The sequence below is a fragment of the Meleagris gallopavo genome, chromosome 23, assembly GCF_000146605.3.
Source record: "Meleagris gallopavo isolate NT-WF06-2002-E0010 breed Aviagen turkey brand Nicholas breeding stock chromosome 23, Turkey_5.1, whole genome shotgun sequence".
Lineage (NCBI taxonomy): Eukaryota > Metazoa > Chordata > Aves > Galliformes > Phasianidae > Meleagris > Meleagris gallopavo.
Window position 1 is genome coordinate 6,625,647 of NC_015033.2, and position 18,044 is coordinate 6,643,690.

General features: G+C 39.8%; 1 protein-coding gene across 2 annotated transcripts in view; it reads right to left on the reverse strand.

The window, feature by feature from the left end:
- The window catches only part of MTOR (mechanistic target of rapamycin kinase), a 61,895-nt gene that overhangs the window by 12,075 nt on the left and 31,776 nt on the right, over positions 1 to 18,044 (reverse strand). For both annotated transcript variants that reach the window (XM_010723001.3, XM_010723002.3), the window contains exons 29-39: positions 14,716 to 14,791; positions 12,924 to 13,063; positions 9,787 to 9,887; positions 8,793 to 8,908; positions 7,384 to 7,461; positions 6,913 to 7,020; positions 5,061 to 5,186; positions 4,536 to 4,667; positions 2,007 to 2,122; positions 670 to 787; positions 103 to 309 (exon numbers count right to left, since the gene is read on the reverse strand). In XM_010723001.3, the coding sequence (XP_010721303.1) occupies positions 103 to 309; positions 670 to 787; positions 2,007 to 2,122; positions 4,536 to 4,667; positions 5,061 to 5,186; positions 6,913 to 7,020; positions 7,384 to 7,461; positions 8,793 to 8,908; positions 9,787 to 9,887; positions 12,924 to 13,063; positions 14,716 to 14,791 (1,318 nt within the window). The remainder of the gene's footprint in view (positions 1 to 102; positions 310 to 669; positions 788 to 2,006; positions 2,123 to 4,535; positions 4,668 to 5,060; positions 5,187 to 6,912; positions 7,021 to 7,383; positions 7,462 to 8,792; positions 8,909 to 9,786; positions 9,888 to 12,923; positions 13,064 to 14,715; positions 14,792 to 18,044) is intronic.

Genomic DNA, 18,044 nt, shown 5'->3' on the forward strand with positions numbered 1-18,044 from the left:
ATGCAGACAAGCATGTCCACAAATCAAGCATACACAGTAGCTTGTTTCCTGTGTCTGAAGACTAAGTATCTATTTCTTTAAGTAAACAGGGAAGACTGATACCTCAGTGACTTTTTTCTGCACTGGAGATGGGATGGGACTGTTCTCTGTGCTCTCTGCATCACTCTCACTGTTGCTGCCCTCAGTGTTGGCACTGGTGATACTGGCACCACTGGCATGACGCAATTTCTTCTTCTCATCTCTGGCCTGGTTCTGATGTTTGTAGTGAAGCACTGCTTCAAAATTCATCACTGCCCAGGCGTGCCAGGCCTGCCAACAGGAGAGAAGAACTTCAACGAAAATGAAGACTAATCCTTTCTGCAACTTGTACTGAGTATTAGGTAATAACTCAACCTTTCTGAATCTAGAGATGAGAAGCAATACCCTGCAGACAGCACAATGCTTTGCTTTCTCTAATCACTTGTAGTTTTTATTGCCTCATTATCTTAACATCATGGTGAGTTCTCAGTCAAGAGCTCCATATAGCATCAAAGAAACTAAAATAAATCACATTACCTTCCCATACTCCTTAATTGTACAAAGCTTAAGGAGGTGTAATAGGAAAAAGATAGAGGAGATGTGATCAGATTCACCATCTCTCTGCTCTGTCTGGAACCTCTCCTTACTGACCTTGTACCAGTTGCGATCGTGCTCTGTTGCAGCACTGTAGTACTGTAAGACTTTGGGGATGGTACTCTCATTGATGCCTTGCAGGTTCAGCTGCCACTCACCCAGTTTCAGGAAACACCTGGTTAAGCAAAGGGATTATTGACTCAGACACAACCTGAAATGAAAACAAAACCTGCTGGTTTAAGAGGCAGAATTCTTATCCAAAGCCTGAAAAAAAAAATGTTTCATGTGCTAAACTCACTCAGTAAGCTTCTTCTACAGATGGAGTGTATGCATTTAACAGGTAAGGTTGGTTTAAACTCTATGGAACAAGGCTAGGGTCAAATTTTGTTTCTCATTTTTATCAGTTATAAGATGCACTTTAGAAGTAGCTAACAAAAGCATCAAAACACTTATTCAGTGATGATAAAAGACACACAGCATGTGTGCTGACTAGCTGTATTTATCACCGTACAAACTAGCCTTCTGGAGAGACCAGGTACCAGCCAGCCAGCAGAAGGGCAGAGCAAATGCTCTTCCCCCAAGCCAGAAACCCCATTAAGCCATCTCCTCCCAGAGGAAAGAAAAACAACATTTTTTCCTGCAGCAGGGTGGGGCTGTGAAGTTCTGCACTAAGCTTAATACTTTGCTCTCTCAGCAGACTCTAAATACCACAGATACATAGCTGTTCTTTCAGTATTTTGACTTTTCCTGTAAGCCTTGTTCAAGAAAAATAAGTCATTACTAACTTATTTTCCATGATAGTCAACCTGAAAATACTAAGACAATGCTGTTATCAGGTTTCCATTCCCATAAAACCAACCCTTCATTAATGAGTACCATGCAATTTCTCCTTCAAATTGGAAATAACAGATCTGGTAACCACAGCTTTACAGAGGAAAACAGAGCTTATGAGATGCATTTCATTACAACAATATTTTAAGAGACCATCACATGCTTGGCACCCAATGCCCAAAGTACTGCTGTCAAACTAAGGGCACACACTGCCAGGCACAGATGTGCCAGGCATGTGGGAAGAGTTTATTTCCTACTGGCTGAATCTCCTGAAAAAACAAATGAGAGTGATGCCTTCTGCCAGTGAGCCACAGTGCTGGAATAACACAGCCAGCTGCCAGGGACAAATATAAGCTTGTTTACACTGACGTGTCACAGTAACACTTCCTGAAATTATGAGATGAAGAATGATGAATATTGAAAGGGTCTTCTACCATCTAAATGAGAAATCTTTTCCCTCTTAATCAAAGCGTGGGTCTCATCTAACACGTCTCATATGCATGGACCCTGCAACCTCAGGACAGACACACAGCTAAAAGGGTCTCCAAGGACTAGGTGCTGACCGTGCCATAAGCTTGTGGAGTTCTTGCTTGTGCTGCTGGTCCTCAGTGGCAATAGCATGCTGTGCCTGCTGCTGCATCGTCTGTACGAAGTGCTGCATGTGCTGGAATGCATCGATCTGTAATTGGATGATGGTTGTGGTAAGAGCCATGGGGGTTAAATAACATTTCACATGTGGAAGACAACATGGAAATAAGTTTTCACCAAAAGCAAAAAATACAGTTTTGGGTTTTTTTTGAAAGCCTCTTAACCATTTACATATCTCTAGAATCAATTTATACCAGGTCTGTAACCCCTAATAAATGAACAAGATAGAAATTCTTAATTGTCTTATAAATCTGGCCTCTGAATTGCTACACTGAGGAACAAATAACTGCATCCTGATGCTCATCGTGCATACAGTAGACAGAATGACAGTAGTGCAAGCACCCAGATCTGGCAAACTGGCAAGGTCAAGTATATGAGAATAAACCTCCAACAGCAGAGAATGTCCTATTACTGCTCCTGTAAGTAAGATTCTATAAATCATATAGTTTTTGATTGCAATTGCAATTGAACATTTACATCAAAGAGTCCAGCAACCAACAGTCAAATGTTCATAGTGTACATACTGTGTCTGAATGGGTCACAACCATAACAGACTGGATCACAGATCCTAAGAAGCCTGCCTGTAACATGCTATGGCTTGGAACAGACAATTTGAGAAAATACTGTCTAAAGGAGAACTTGCAGCTTCCCTTCTAAAACCCAGGCTTTGGCTACTTAGAGTACATACCACAGAACATAAACTTTGACTTATTTCAACAGATGAAAACCTAGATCTCTCCTGAAGTTGTTTAAGAAGTACAAACGTTTTGCTCCTTTGTCAGCAGACTACAGAAGGCATTAGTTCTAAAGTAACTACCAACATTTTGGGGGAATATTCTTTGAAATTCCTTTGGGTGAATTATGGAGTAAAGAACTCTGAAAATTTAGGGGAAAAAAAGTGTGCATGCTTCAGTGGAAATAATTAGAGTAAAGCTCTTGCAAACTGCAAGGTCATTTCAGTTCAGAAACTGCAGAAGGTGCTATTAAGAGTCCAATTTACTTCTGTTCCACCTACAGGAATGATCTACTTTAAAGTGAGACAGCAATCACCTGAGTTGGAATGCCTTATTTGTCCGGTTCAAATGTCAGCATGCACAAATCAGTTGTCATGAAAAAGGGCATTGGCCTAAGGCAAAATTAAAGTATCACATCATTAACAGGGAGGCGTCGTTCCACAGGTACTAACTTAGATACTTCATTAGATGTAGGAAGGAAAACAATCTTAAAAACAGTAGTGCTGTTGTACCAGATATTTGTCAAAACATAACTGTGGAAGTCTCTATGTGCATAGAGCTTATGTGCTGTAGGAAAATATGAGATCAGTCAGCAGGCAAGAGGTTGTGATTGGATCCACGTCTGTCTCTCTCTCATCTTTGCTGCTTTCCTTTTTTTTTTTTTCCTCCTGTCCTCATGGGCTTCCACATAATCTATAATAAACAGTTTAGTTTAAACATATTCTCTTCCTGCATCTTTTTTACCTATTTCTTTATCACGGGTCAAAGAGAAAAAAGGCACTTTCATTGAGAGAAGCTGGCAGAGAATACCCATATATTCCCGGGATCATTTAAAGAAGAAAGTAAGAGACCATTACACTGCTTTACAAAGCCAACAGAACAGGGCCTCATCAGCAGCTCCTTCTGTTTTTTAAATTCAAATAAAGAATAGTTAGGTCATGGCCATCATCCCACAGCAACGGCTCTGCTCCAGTACTGGCAACCCCAAAGACAAAAAAAATCAAAAAAAGATGTGGCAGAATATGACAATAAACGGAGGCTTTAATGTATATTAAAAAAAAAGGTAAGTTACCCAGTCTGAGGCTTATTGGATTTGAGTATGTAAATTCTCTCTGTGTTGCAATGTCATAAACATTCAGCCCAGGCTCTTCAGTGCCAAATTGTTCCCCTGACAAAACCCTATGTACTTTTCAGCTGTCTTTCAGAAAGACATTTTCAATTGTGTCTTTAATAAAAGTTCTGCTTAGCAACTAAGTACAAATTGTTCTAGATATTCTAAAACTGGAAATGAAAGAACTCCTTTCTTTTTCCATTGTGTAGCCCTGACCATGCGTAAGATATGGAGACCTGGCAATCAGAGCAGTGGAAGAAAAGCTATGTGCTGAGCCTACACAGTAAAACTGGTGAGGAAAGAAGAGTTACAATTGAGTATTAAACTTAGCTGCCTGCCTTGGATACCTGATACTGCTTTAACAACAAATCTTTCCGTGCAGAAAATAAAATTGGGCCAGGTTTTCTCTGTCTAGTGAGATTTAAAATAAAAAGCTTGTCTTTAAAATAATGATAAGGAAAGAGACTAGTCATTCTTTTAAAAAAACAAAAAAGTAAAACCTTCACCCTTGTCTTTGTCCTGTGCAGGCTATGAAGAGCTGAAGTGCACTGCACTAAAACTGAGCAACAAAACACAGAGGGTGCAATGTTGTTCTGTACCTTACGGGCGCTCTTCCACATGTGTTTCATGTATGCATAAGTCACTTGGGGATGTACTGTTGGCAGTGGGTGATCCAGCTGTCGGGATGGATCTACTCCCAAGAGCAGGACAAGTGTCTTATGGGCCAAAGCCTGGAGGAAATTACAAACATTAAAAAAAAAGAAGTTAGAACAAGTTCATCCTTACCTCCATCTCATATTCACCACAGAATTGCCTGCCATTAAAAAAGCTAAAAGCTAAACCAGCAGTATAAAGCACAGGTGCAGCAGACTTTTTACCACTTCCTGGACTCAAGAATACCACATCATAAACCATATATATCTTTACTGGAACCTGAGCATTAAATCACCTTTTCAGAAGCCAATACGGAGGGTGAAGTCTGTTTCAAGTATTTTTTGTAATAAATCTAGTGGTGAATATTGAAACTGAATTATAGCATTTCTTGATATTAACATCACTGGTTACAAGCCAGTTAGAAGAAATCAGTTGTCTAAAAACATGTTGTAGAGATTGATAATGCTCACCAGTCTCCCACTCTTGCCACACAAGCTGGCATACTTAAGCCAAGTTCTCATGTCCTCGTGAGGATTCACAACAAGAGACCTAACCATCAATATTCTTTGCCAGTCTTCCACAATCCGTTGACAGCCCTAGGAGATAAAGGAAGAAAAGATGTATATTCAGCCTATTCCACAGAGAAAGTCTTAACTCAGAATCTGAAGGGACTTTTTCCAAGATGGAGAGACTTCAGTAGCCATAATTCACAGCAGGCCAATATAAAAAACTAGCTGGCTATTTCTTCAAACTGTAGTGTGTGTAGCATGTTAAGTTCCTGGCCCTTACAGCCTGCAGCCCACAATGCATGGGAAGTCAGCTCAGTGCTTGCAGTCTAGTGATATTCCCTAAGAGTAGAGCTTCTACCTAGGAGAAAAGCTTCTAAAGAAGAATGTATCCAAAAATCATGGAAGTTATTTGTGCAGTTCCAAACCATGTCAAATGTTTTGTAACCCTTCTCAACTCAGCTTTAAAGTCTTTGGTTTAAACAGTTACAAACCCTATACACAGATGATTAAAAAAAATTAAATGGCTACAAAGACATTTTTCTTATCACCCTTCTTCTTCTCCTTCCATGTGTTGCTTTTAGAAGCTGGCATGACTGGACTGATATCCTACCAAAAACTGCAGTCCCAACTGCTACACTGCTTGCCTAGCTCATGCCTGCCTGAAGGGAAAGGCCCAGAACACTGTTGGTCACATCAGGAAGAGTCTGCATTTCAAATGTTTAAGGATGCTACAGCAAAGTAGAATTTCAGAAGGGATGGAAATGACCATAATCAGAGTGCTTGCTGCAGTGACCAAATACCTCAGAGTTAACAGTGATGCTCTGAAGTTTGTATTAATCCAGAGACAACTCAGATTTTGTTTTGAGGTAAAGAAGAGAATTCCTAATGGCAGCAAGCTCCTTTGTAGCAAAGCATCTGTTTCTTTTCCTTTTTTATTTTTCCCCAAAATTGAGGGTTGGGAAGTTAGACAAAGCTTGTTCCTTGACACCCAAGTACACAACGCATCCAATTGGCATTGGAAAATTATTTAAAAGAAGCTGTAAGATGTGTAAGAACTGCACGTACTGCTTTCAGAACCATAAACAGCTGTATTCAGACATTACACTTCCTGTCACACACAGTTTCTCCACCCCAGCAGAATGCTCCTGAGCTCTTACAGACAGGAATGCAGATGAGAGACTAAAGCCTTTGTCACAGCTTCCCAAACAGCTAAAAAAAACATGCAGCAGTAACAGTCTTTCATAAAAAGGCATATAGAGCAGTGGAGAAATCTGCAAGGGGAGAAATTCCTTTTCCATACAGTCTATAAAAATTTGCTATAATTAGAACATTTTACCCTATGTTTGTTTTCTGTTTTTTCCCTTTTAATCCTTTCCAGGGATCAGAGTACTTCAAGAAAAGAACAATCTTTTATACGTATGTGAATTCTCTGTCTGGTTTTCCAGTATTGTGAGAGAATTTGCTTCTCCTTAAAATGCAGCCAGACAGGTAAAAAGTTCAAACCAGTTGTACTGGAACCAGTATTTTCAGGTGAGGTCCAACACTAAGACAAGCAGCTCTGGAGGTGCTACCAGCATCTCTGCTCTGTACACCTTCGTTTCAAGCTTAAATCACCTATTAAGGTGTCACACCTCAGGCAGACTAAAAACCAACAAGGACAACACAAAGGAGACAGAAAGCATATAGCCATGTAAGAACACATGGTGTTGGACAGGAACAAGAATGAACTGCTGAGCCATCACGCCGACTTTGAAGGAAGCTGTTCAGGCTCAAAATATCAGCATCACCATCCTTGGTCTTTACACGCATGTACCTGCAGTCTTTCCCACCATATCTGGCGGATGATCTCACGACGTTCTGGTACAAGTTTATACTGGATAACTTCTTCCAGCTCTGACAGCATCTGGCAGGATACCATAGCCTAAAGGAAACAATCACATTCCATCCTAATCACTACAGAACAAATCTATAATTAACAAACAGTATTTTGGCACCCAAATCTTAAGCCCATGAGCTTTCCCCAGCAGGTAATGGACAGACTGGTATATACTGACATTTAGATGATACACCATTTGTAAACTTCAATTCTTACTTCTTTTGAGGGGTAGCGTTCATTTAATTGTTTAATTAGTCCTTACGCAGTCTTCTTATCTGACACGAGTCATTTAGCTTCTAGTCTTAAAAAGATGTTTGATACTAACACTAGTTAAAAAGTTTTACATGACTTCTAGGGATATTATAAAGCAGCAGTGAGGAGAATGAAGGCTAAGAGTGAGACACTTACTCCATAGGCTCGACTGTAGCTCTCGCCTGCCATGGCAGTCAGCTCAGCATCGAGCAGATCTCTGGCCTTGTCAATGCACTGAAATAAAATAAGATTTTGGAGTGAAGATGGGGGTGTTTTTATCATGAGTCAACTGTTCATACTGATATTCATCTGTTCCATCTCCTGAACAGAGATGGCACTGTTCACATTGTCCAGCAAGGATCAGGAAAGGATGTTATAAGCTGGAAGAATCAACAGGAAAGCAGCACCTAGTGGGAGGTATAGGAGGAAGAGGTTTATTTATCACCTGAACAGTTGCAAAGTTTGTTCCTCTACAAAATCAAAGTCTGCAGTACCTCTAATCCTACTCTCATTGTAGAGATATCATTAAAAACATTCATGGAGGAAAACAGAACTTTGCATTTTAGTGCAAGAGAGTCAGCTACAGAAAGACTCAAGAAATGTCTTCCTTAATTCACAATGACAGAAAGTGGTTTTCACTGCTTTACATAACCAAGCAGGTTTTTTATGAATTTTACAGGATCTGCAAATTCCAGTTCTCTCACTGCAGCTAAGGCATGCTTTTCAAGCATAAAATAAATCCTCCTCTGGTTCCAGTCATTATGTAATCTCTTATCTAGAGTTTTTCCTGTTTAAAATGTTAAAGGTTAATCACAAACCCTACCCCTTTGAATGCCTGGATAATTCTACTGTGCATATCATTCAAAAAAATCTATGTATGGGTTTTGACAAAGCAGACTGAACTACTCCTTTATCTAAGTTGGCAAGTCAGAATAGAATTCTGAGAAATGCTACTTGAGCTTCGTTGGAAAGTAAACAACAAGCTTCACATCTTCAGGGGGGAAAAGTATCTCTGTAAATCTCCTTTGTGGCAAACGTGCACACCAGTACAGCTCTACTTAATGGAGTCATTCCTTGCCGTGATTCCTGATCTCAATTTAAGCTTTATCACTGCTGCCAGAAAAATCAGAGCAGAAATTCTGGTATGTGAGATACACAAGCACTTCACTGCAAAAGCTGCAATATACAGAAGTGCAAAGAACATCCGCGGAGATTCTTGTGCATGTCTTGTGTCATTAATGTCTTTTATCAAGCTGTATCTTGCAGAATGGAATCCCTGCTGAGATCATCTTTTTGCACTTCCTCTAGAAAGCTGACAAAAGAAGCCTAAGGCTCTCTGCACTCTACAGCTCTGGACCTCTAAAATCTGTTCAAATAAATTCGCTGCTGAGTTTCTAGAAACAAAAGACAAGCTCAATCAACAAGGTCTAATAAATCAGTGGAAAAAAAGATTACTGAGCAATTCACATGTTATAGTTAAACACTTTGAAACAGCATGCCTTCCACGTAGCTATGTAATCTCGCTCATCCTAAACCAGCTTTTGGGAAGGCTAGGAAAGAGTTACCTGCTGAGCCAGTGAGAAAAGGTCCTGATGAAGAGCCAGTACAGCCCTGTAGAAGGCACCATCGTGGGTGTCCCTTGGGATCATGCAGGTATATTCTTCCATGCTGTCCCACTGACCTGCAGAGACACAAATACCCTCAGCAATGCAACAGCCCCCTCTGTGAGATAAGAACAGAACTATGTTACAGTGCTTAGGCCTCAGAGACCAGGCCTGAATTCAGTATGGTACTGGGAACTTCTATTGCTTCCCTCTGCCTATAGCATTTGAATTGACGACTGATACCTGCTTGAATCAATTCTCCTTGGTCTTTTACAATTAATCAAATTCTACTTCAAGACAGATGTCAGAAGACTATTCAGTTAATATTGCATGATTAGGTACATTCATCATCAGGATTTTTAACATCTTCCTTACGTGACTCAGCCACTGCCATTGCCAAAAGATTTAAATGAGCTAGTGTTCCACACAGCAGATGATTAACTTTTCTCGAAGACTGACAAACAAAAGGTGATTTATAACATTTTTAGTAAATACCTAGCTATCAGCAACAGCAATTTCTGGACCATCTACAGATTTATTCCACTTAAGATTGCCTGCTCAATCAAGATAACCTACCAAAATTCTCAATGGACAAGGTTCTGACTTCTAAATAAGGGTCTGCCAGAAATCAGAGAAATTCTATTAACCTCATTTCAAGTCTGAGCTACGTTCAGACTAAAACTAAGTAAAAGAGACCAGGTAAGTAACTGCTTATCTCCCCAGACCCACGAGGCAGTCTCTGTTACTCAGCATCACACGGGGACACCATATGTAAACACAGGTTTTCCAAAGGGCTTTTGTGTTGAACAACATCTAATTCTTGTCCCAACGTGAACGGGTTGTGTTGATTATTTTGTTTCTTATAATTTGTGGCTCTAAAGTTAAATCTATTTGTGCTTTTACATTGTTGGCTGTCATACATGCTCACACGAGCACAGCTAGAAAGATACATCACCTAGACCCCAGGCAGCAGCAGCAGCCATCCTTGCCATCTTAGCTTGAGTTTCATCATTGACCTGCGTCCACTTCTCACAGCATTGCTGGTGGAGTTGGCCCCTACAAAGAAACCACAGTTTCTAATCAGTGAAAAGTTTCTTTCTTCCAAGAATTTTATCTCGCTAAACAACAGGCCTAATTCTTTTTATGTAGAGTGAAGAACAGGATTCATCTCTTCTCACCTGGCCAACTCAGACATGCTAGTTTGATGACAAACATCCTATCAATAATTTAAGAACACAAGTTCTTAAATGCTTTGAAAACACAAGTCCAGACAGAAGTTTGCATTTGTTCCTCAGCATTTAGTAATGCCTATTCTACGAATGGATCTGTGAACTATAGTCCGTAAATCCAAGAAAAAATAATACTCTGAAGGTACTAAAAAGCAAGATCAGAAGTTGTCAAGAGTTTTTTTTTGCTGAAGTCTCAGCACAAAGAATGTATTACATGAACAGCTTACAAATGGCTCCCACTATCAAACACTTTGGATAAACATACAATTAAGTTTGAAGACTGAAACTAGAAAAACAGTGTTGTTGTAACCTATTATGAAGACTTGTTGTGGCAAGATCTCAGAGGGGACTCCAGATATTTCATCTCCAGCTGAGAGGAAACATCAGTATTTTTTATATGATGTCTTATAAATCAACTGTGAATGCTCTGTTAATCAAACCAAGTACTGTGGGTGTTGCAGTTCCAGCATTTCTTAGGCTGGATACTCTGCAGCAGTGAAATAGCTGCCAACTTCCCTTCTCTACTGCCATCCTCTCCTCTCCCAAAAAGAAAGATGAATTAGTCAAACAGAACCAATGGGCTGCCACAGGCAAGACAGTCATTTCTGACAGCTTAATGGCCCAGGAGAAAATAAAATACAACAAATGAAAACCCAAGCCAAACAGCAACAGCAGTAAATCAAGACCTAGTAGATGCTAATGAAGTAGCATGACTCTTGCAGACATAACCACATCAGGAGACAAATGGCCAAGAATATTTTGGCTGTTCTTTCAAAATGTCACTGCACAGAGTACTGAAATAATGATGCTGTGTAGCATCAGCCCTAGATTAAATGTCATACTACGTCAAGAAGGCTTCAACAACACAAAATAATCATGTTGAATGCTATTGCATTCAACTATGTATTCACTATCAGCGGCCAAACTAGGGAGTCCTCAGTGTGGGGTGATGTCTATATAAGTCAGCTGCCAGAGAGCAGACAGCACCTTTGCAGAAGCACTTCTGAATTGTGGAAAGAACAAACAAAACTTTTAAGTTTAGACAAGTTATGGAATCTCTCAGCTACACTTAATTACAGGTAACATCACAGAAAGCATGTAAGTGGTCCCTGCCTTTTTCAAATTTTCTTTTTAACAGATGTTACACGAAAAACAAAAAAGCAGATTCTTTCTAAACACTTTTAGTCATCTGCCATGTCACAGATTTTGAATTAAGTTCTTGAAATTTTAGGCTCAATTTCTTTGATACATCTACCTGCCTTTCAGATCCTTCTGGGAAGAAAAAAAAATAAACCAAACAAACATAGAAAAAGGGGTGAGAATGCCTGAGAAAGCCCCCTCAAAAGGGCAAGAAAAAAAATTCTACAATGTATAATTATAGGCCAAAAGACACTACAGAGAACAGAACTTTGATATAAGAAAACACATTACCTGGATGTGACAATTCTCTCCTATCAGACCAAAAAAAAGACTGAGCCAAAGCACTGGGGTTGCTGGGCTACAGACTATCATGAGATACACAATCTCTAGTTCCAAGAGAAGAGTGGAATCTTTTTCTAATGTATTTATTATTAACACGTGAGGAAGGAGAAGGCTCTGAAAGGATATTTTGCACAAATACTCATTCCACAGGAGAAAGAAGTTTCTGCTGGGAACTGCCTACTTCCTAGAAAAGATGACTGCAAAACTGCACAGTAAAAGACTTCATTTCTCCTACTGAGGAAAACACCACCCAATGTGCCTCACCCTCATCTAGAAACAAAAAGGGTAAGAAAAATGCTGTTAGAACTGTGTTTCTTAAACAGTTCTGCTTGTCCAAGAGTAAAATGTCTTTAGGGAAGAGGAGTCTCCTTACAGTGCACCATCCATGGGTTCATGTCAGGACCCATCAGCAGAGAGCTCTAGTGACGTGAAAAGTTCAGTAGAAAGGTGGCACCTGAACTCATCAGTTATGCCCCTGGGTAGAACTCCACACTACAGTGCACAGGATATGTCTGCTTCCATTATCTTCTTTCAACTGAGGTGAGTAGGAAGAAAGAAAAAAAGAAGCCTCTACTTAACTAACAAGCTACAAGTGACTACGAGCTCATCCTCTCAAGAAAACCGACTGTATTCAATTACTTGTTGACAACGCACATTTAACACAGGGTTTGAAGTCCCAAACTTTCACAAAGGCAATGCTTAATGTGTGTTAAAAAGAGTAGTAACAAAAAATTCAGTAATTTACAAGGGTTTTAAAGTGAGAGCAATTTGCTTGGCATAGTCTTACACCAAGGTGATTGCTGGGAAGCAGACAACTTCACTACCAGTTGTTCAGAAGACTGCATTCTGGATAGGCATGGTAGGTCTGACAAGTAGTAATCTGTTACTTTAGTAATAAAATTTACAAAGGAGGGCCAAGATTAATTCATTTTATGATTGTTTTTGACAAATTCTGCCCAGTCAATGTATCCTGAAAGGTCATCATTCTCTTAAAAATGGAGTTGATACGATCGTCAGGCTGCAGATCCCCCTTTACAGACCTCAATTTATCAGATGGTTCATCTCAAAATGCTTAGAATTTTATTTCCGATTATGATGACCATGGACAAAGAAATACACTTCTGGAAATGCTCAAACTATTAGGTAAGAAGGAATTTAGGCAGGAAAAAAAAATCACGTAAGAGACAGAATGCCTGGCATTTCTGAAACAGAAAAGTCAGGCATTGATTTGAAAATTAGAGCAGCTGGCATTTCTGAAACAGCAAGAAAATATAAAAGAATAGGAGAAGGAGAGAATTTTAAGGAGAAATTACTTTAATATGGGGCAGACTTCTTGATATAATTAACTGGACTTTTCTTAATCTTCAGATATTCTTCTTACCATTCTCCAAGTGCTTCCAAGCAACGCATTCGTCCTAGCATCAGCTCAGGATCATCTTTGTTTGTGTCCATCTTCTTGTCATAGGCCACCAGAGCATCTTCCCATTCATGAAGTTTTTCATACCAGGTAGCTTGAATTTCCTGGGGATTAAAAATAAAAATCAGAAAAAATAGCAGCATTAGTATTCAACATTCCATATTACCTACTGCAACTTTGCTTGGAAAATTCTACATCTATGGCGCTCATTTGGCCCTCTGATGATTTGAAATAAACTCACTCAGATGTCTTGATACAGAAAAAAGCTTTGAGCTCATGAGAAAACAAATTTTAAGCACTGCCCAAGCTTGACAGAAATTAATTAATGTATCAAGTTTACCCAGAGGGATGTATCACCAATTCCCTGCTACTGAAATACTAGCTTAGTAGCTGGGCCTCATCCTTTTCTTCTTGGAGCTGGGGAGCGAGGGGCAAAACCAGCAAATTTATTAAATGCTCAATTTGCCATTGTGCTGTGGTGAGGAATTATGTGACTAACTGGGAAGAAAAGGAAAAAGCACAGTGTGTACAGTGTGTCTGGCTACTGCTAGGCCATTTTCCAGCAGATCAGGCAGGTATGATGGGGTTTAACCAGAACCCTCACAAGAGAAGGCTGTGGTTTGTAACAGAGGTTTTAAAAACCAAATGGTGATCCTTATCAGCTGCACAAACCTCTCTTCAGTCTGTTCCTAGATTTGGTTTCTAATTCTCAAGAAATAAAATGCCTTGGATCTTTCTTCCATACTGATCTCTGCCAAAGTTTTTTCTGCTCAGCCTTTGGCAGCTCATGCCTTGACATATGTTGCAGCATGGATTCTTTTCTCAGCCCACTGGGTAGGGTCAACATAACCCACGCTCTGCACGCCAGGTCTCCCACTTAGGATGTTTATATACCAGCCCTTTAACTCCTCAGCTTAGTCATAACATTTCAAGTACGTTCCTGAAAGCAGAGCTCACAGATCCTCTTAATTTCTTTGTACTGCCTATTCTAGGAAACTCTACATACTGAAATACATTACTTCTCAAGAGTGAGGTCAGAATTAGCTAACAAGGGTTGTGCTCAATCATCCCAAGGAATCATAAGAAGGTGCAAAGTTGTTCTGAAGTCAGTACTTCTCCCAGAAGGACCTCTTTTCCAGTCTAGGTCAAAATTTCACATAATCCTAACACCAGAGGAATTCAATCTGAATGAGTTCCACCATTCCATGATTAAACCTGTTCCCACCTTCTAGCAGCTCCTATTTAAAAAGCCTGTGCTGAGAAGGCTGTTTTCTCTTCCCAAACAATCTCCCTAAGGCACTGCAAGAATTACCATAGCAAAATCATGTTGGTAACAAAGTCGAATTGGCTGGAGAACATAGGTACTTGAATCCCCAAACACAAGTTAAATTATTGTTAAAGAGAAAAAGAAGGAAAACTGTCATTAAGAGAAGATACCTTCTGTATCTATTCCATTTCTATGAGCAGTCAAAACTGTACAGGATTGGACAACCTACTGTTCCAAAAACTAGTATCCATAAACTCTCTGACAGGTTCACGTGCCTCCTGAATGAGAGAAGCTAGAGGCTTAACTTACACTAAATTCTTACCTGGAGGGTGTTACCAGAACAGTTTCTCAGAAAACTGTCAAGCATTTAAAGCTCAGAACAGGAACTCATGCCCTTCCTTCCCAACACACAGCAGAAACAGAGTTACAGAGTTCAAAATAAAATGACTTAACATCAGGCACAAGGAATAGTTATCCATTACGACTCACCAGCTCCCCAAAGTGTTTCATGGCATATTCCAGCACCCCAGCAGCTGCTTCTGGCTGTTGCAGTTTATTGTTAATGCTGAAGAGGGAAGAGAAAGATCATTTAACACAGCTGGCAGCACTCAGGGGCTGGTATGAGCTTCTCTTTGATAGTATCACGTTCTGTCCATTAGAAAGACCAATGGAACATGGTCCTTTTTCTTTAAAACTTTTAAGTGAATGAGGAGACTAATAAGAGACACAATGGCTACAACAGGGCACATATATTCTCTGCATATATTCCCAAGACCTGTTACACAAAACAATGACTGCATATGATTATTAGTGCTGAATAGCAGCCTGCTAGCTTCACTTCACCATTGTAGGCAGCTTCCTGGATGCAGTGTTAAGAAAGGCTGAACTACATACACTGCATACTGGAAATAAAACTGGATTGCAAGGCATTTTCAGACTACTGATTAAGTAGATTTCCATTTGGAAATTTATACGAAGTCTTTCCTACAGCGCTGAGATTTCCTTTTGGAAGTGCTCATGTAAGATGACAATCCATGTCAGCTTTCTATTTACACAACAGGCAAAAACACATCCAATAGACACACAGCTGTGCACAACCAGATTCACAGGAGGGCATGTGAATTGGTGGAACTGAAGGTGCAGGTGTTGCCAAGTCAGTGCAAATGCATTACATAAGAATACTTTCAGATACAGACGTCTGTCTTTAAAAAAAAAATCACTGGCAGCCACACTGGAAAGGATTCTTCTGAGGTTTTGCTTGTTTTATTTCTCCAGCTATCACTTTTCCTCTTTGCTACCATTAAACTTAGGGATAGAAACAAGATTTAACAGTGATCAAAAGGGGACTTGAGCAAAACTTCAGTGCCTGCTCTCATGTTCCATTTCTTCATTTTAATTTCCTCAGAATCTCATTTTATTAAGCTAGAACCTCTTCCCTAGCATTTTTTTTTCCATCTTACCCACCTCTATGTATACAAGACCTTCCCACCACCAAATACCAGCTGCACTAAGAGCTTTACAGTGCTGATATTTTTCCCTTCCATTTGTCTTATATAGATCACCAACTCCCTTGAAAATCTGAGTTGAGATTTCAATACTGCAGGAAATGAGCTCCATCGTTAGAACAGCTGACAAACCTGCCAGCTTCACAAAAAGCATGCAGTTCCACACTCAGCTTCAAATAACATCTCTGCACTGGGGCAAACCCATACCAATACTCTTCTTTTGCCTGTGTTCAAGACCATGACAGAAACACCTGCTGTCACAGCATCCTATGGAGTTAAACACACTCTCCTTGCTTTACAGGGGTATCTGAATTTTGTGAAACACAAACAAGTAGACAACTCCTGAGCCTGGCTCACCAGCTCAAGTGATGTGCTCTGAATCATTGTTATTTCACATGGTTGTTTTTTCATTCGACAGTCAGAAATGGCTCTATCTCCACATTGGTTCTTGTTATCAGTGCTTTTGCTCAACACCTCATCAATAAGGGAAATACCTTTCTATAGAGCTCTTGATATTTTATTTATTTATTTGTCAACATTTTCTGGCTCATTGCTCTCCTCTTTCCCTACTGACATTGGAAAACAAAAAGGGCAAGCTGTTCCAAATGATGTCACAACAACTGAGCAAGTTACAACACAGATTACGATCCAGTATTAGTACTTGTTAACACTGGAAGTGTAAAACAGCAAAACCATCAAAACATGGGCAGTGACAGCAATGCAGAGTCTTTGAATTGTTGTTACAGATAGGTGTAGCTTGCAGAAATGCCCCTCATTACCTGTTGTCAGAATGACAGCATATACATATGTATCTTTCCCCCATAAGAGTTGCACTGACTCATACAAAATGAAATCTACAGTATTAAAGGGAGCCATCTGAACAGACTGTCAAGAGAAGGGACGTTTTCAAGTGTTATACATTTATTCTCTCCCTGAAAGTTTCCCTTCTTGACAACTACAGAACCAAGCTCACTGACACACGGGGTATCTGGCAAGGTCAAGTAAAACACCTTTGGAAATAGGAACTAGGAACACTTTGAGGTCAAATTAGACTTAGACTAAGAATGTACTACAATCACAGCTCTTAAAGACAGGCACTCAAAAATGGGAAGCTCTTGGAATATATCCATGCCTTTCTTAAAGTAAGATAGTCAAAGTACATACTACTGCACGCTTCCCAAGGGAAAGCTAGACAGCAGTGCCCCATAAAAGTGATAAATGGTTGTCACATTTCATATCCTGATGATTTAAAGAGCCATTGGCAGGAACATCACTTCCAGTATGTCAGGCAGTTAATTACTTCCAACTTATCTTTCTTGTCAACATGTCCTGACAAATTGTCCATTATCTTTTATTCTTTGACTATTAGCACTGCACTTTTGCTGATGCTCCCTGGTGCACTCAATCATTCCTTTTTGTTTTGTACTTTCTTGGCTGTCCACAGCACAATTACACGTTTCAATACTCTAAGCTGTAGCTGTTAGTTTTAAGGAGAAGGAGAGGAAAGAAGGGGAAGGAGAAAGGCCTGGATTTAAAAGAATATATATTGATAGATATAACACCGTGTTGTTAATATTAGCCATAAATCACTCTTAATAAATGATGTAACCCAGACAGTGAGTAAAGCTAGGTAATTCTTTGGACTGGGATAAGCCACTGATGGAGAACCTGTCAGTGTCCTGACAGAGCACATTAAAAGTGTGCTTACACAAATGGAAGAAGAAGAAAGCATCCATTGCTTTGGCAAAAACAAACCTCAACACAGAGAATTGCAACTGTCAAGAAGAACACAGAAATCCCTCCAAAGCAAGACTCACACGTCAAACTGACTTTTATTACTGATGGCTGAATATTCACTGACTTTCCTCACAGCAATAAATCCCTGGTAATCACAGCATCCTTTTGTTATTCAGTCCTACAAGCTAAAGAAAATGCAGTTGTTTGTGAATTAATTAAGCACTGATCTTGTGGGTTTTGTTTTAAAAGAGCTTGGATTTCTGTGTTTTCTCATCCGTGGGATCATTGGAAGTATACTGACAGTCCCCAAACACCACTGCTACTGCAGCTGATCAGAATGAGTTCTTAACAGACCCACTGCTCTCTGCATACAAATTCTCTGAGAGCAGGCCAACAGATTGTACTCCTTTTGGAAAAGCACTTCCACGTGGAGCCCTGTTAATACATTCAAAACACACACTCAGAAATCATGCCACTTTGCACTTTCTCCATTTTCATCTCCCTGCTATAAAAGCATTACCTCTCATTGCAGATATCTGCCTAAAAAAATCTTCCAAAATTCTACAATATTTTAAA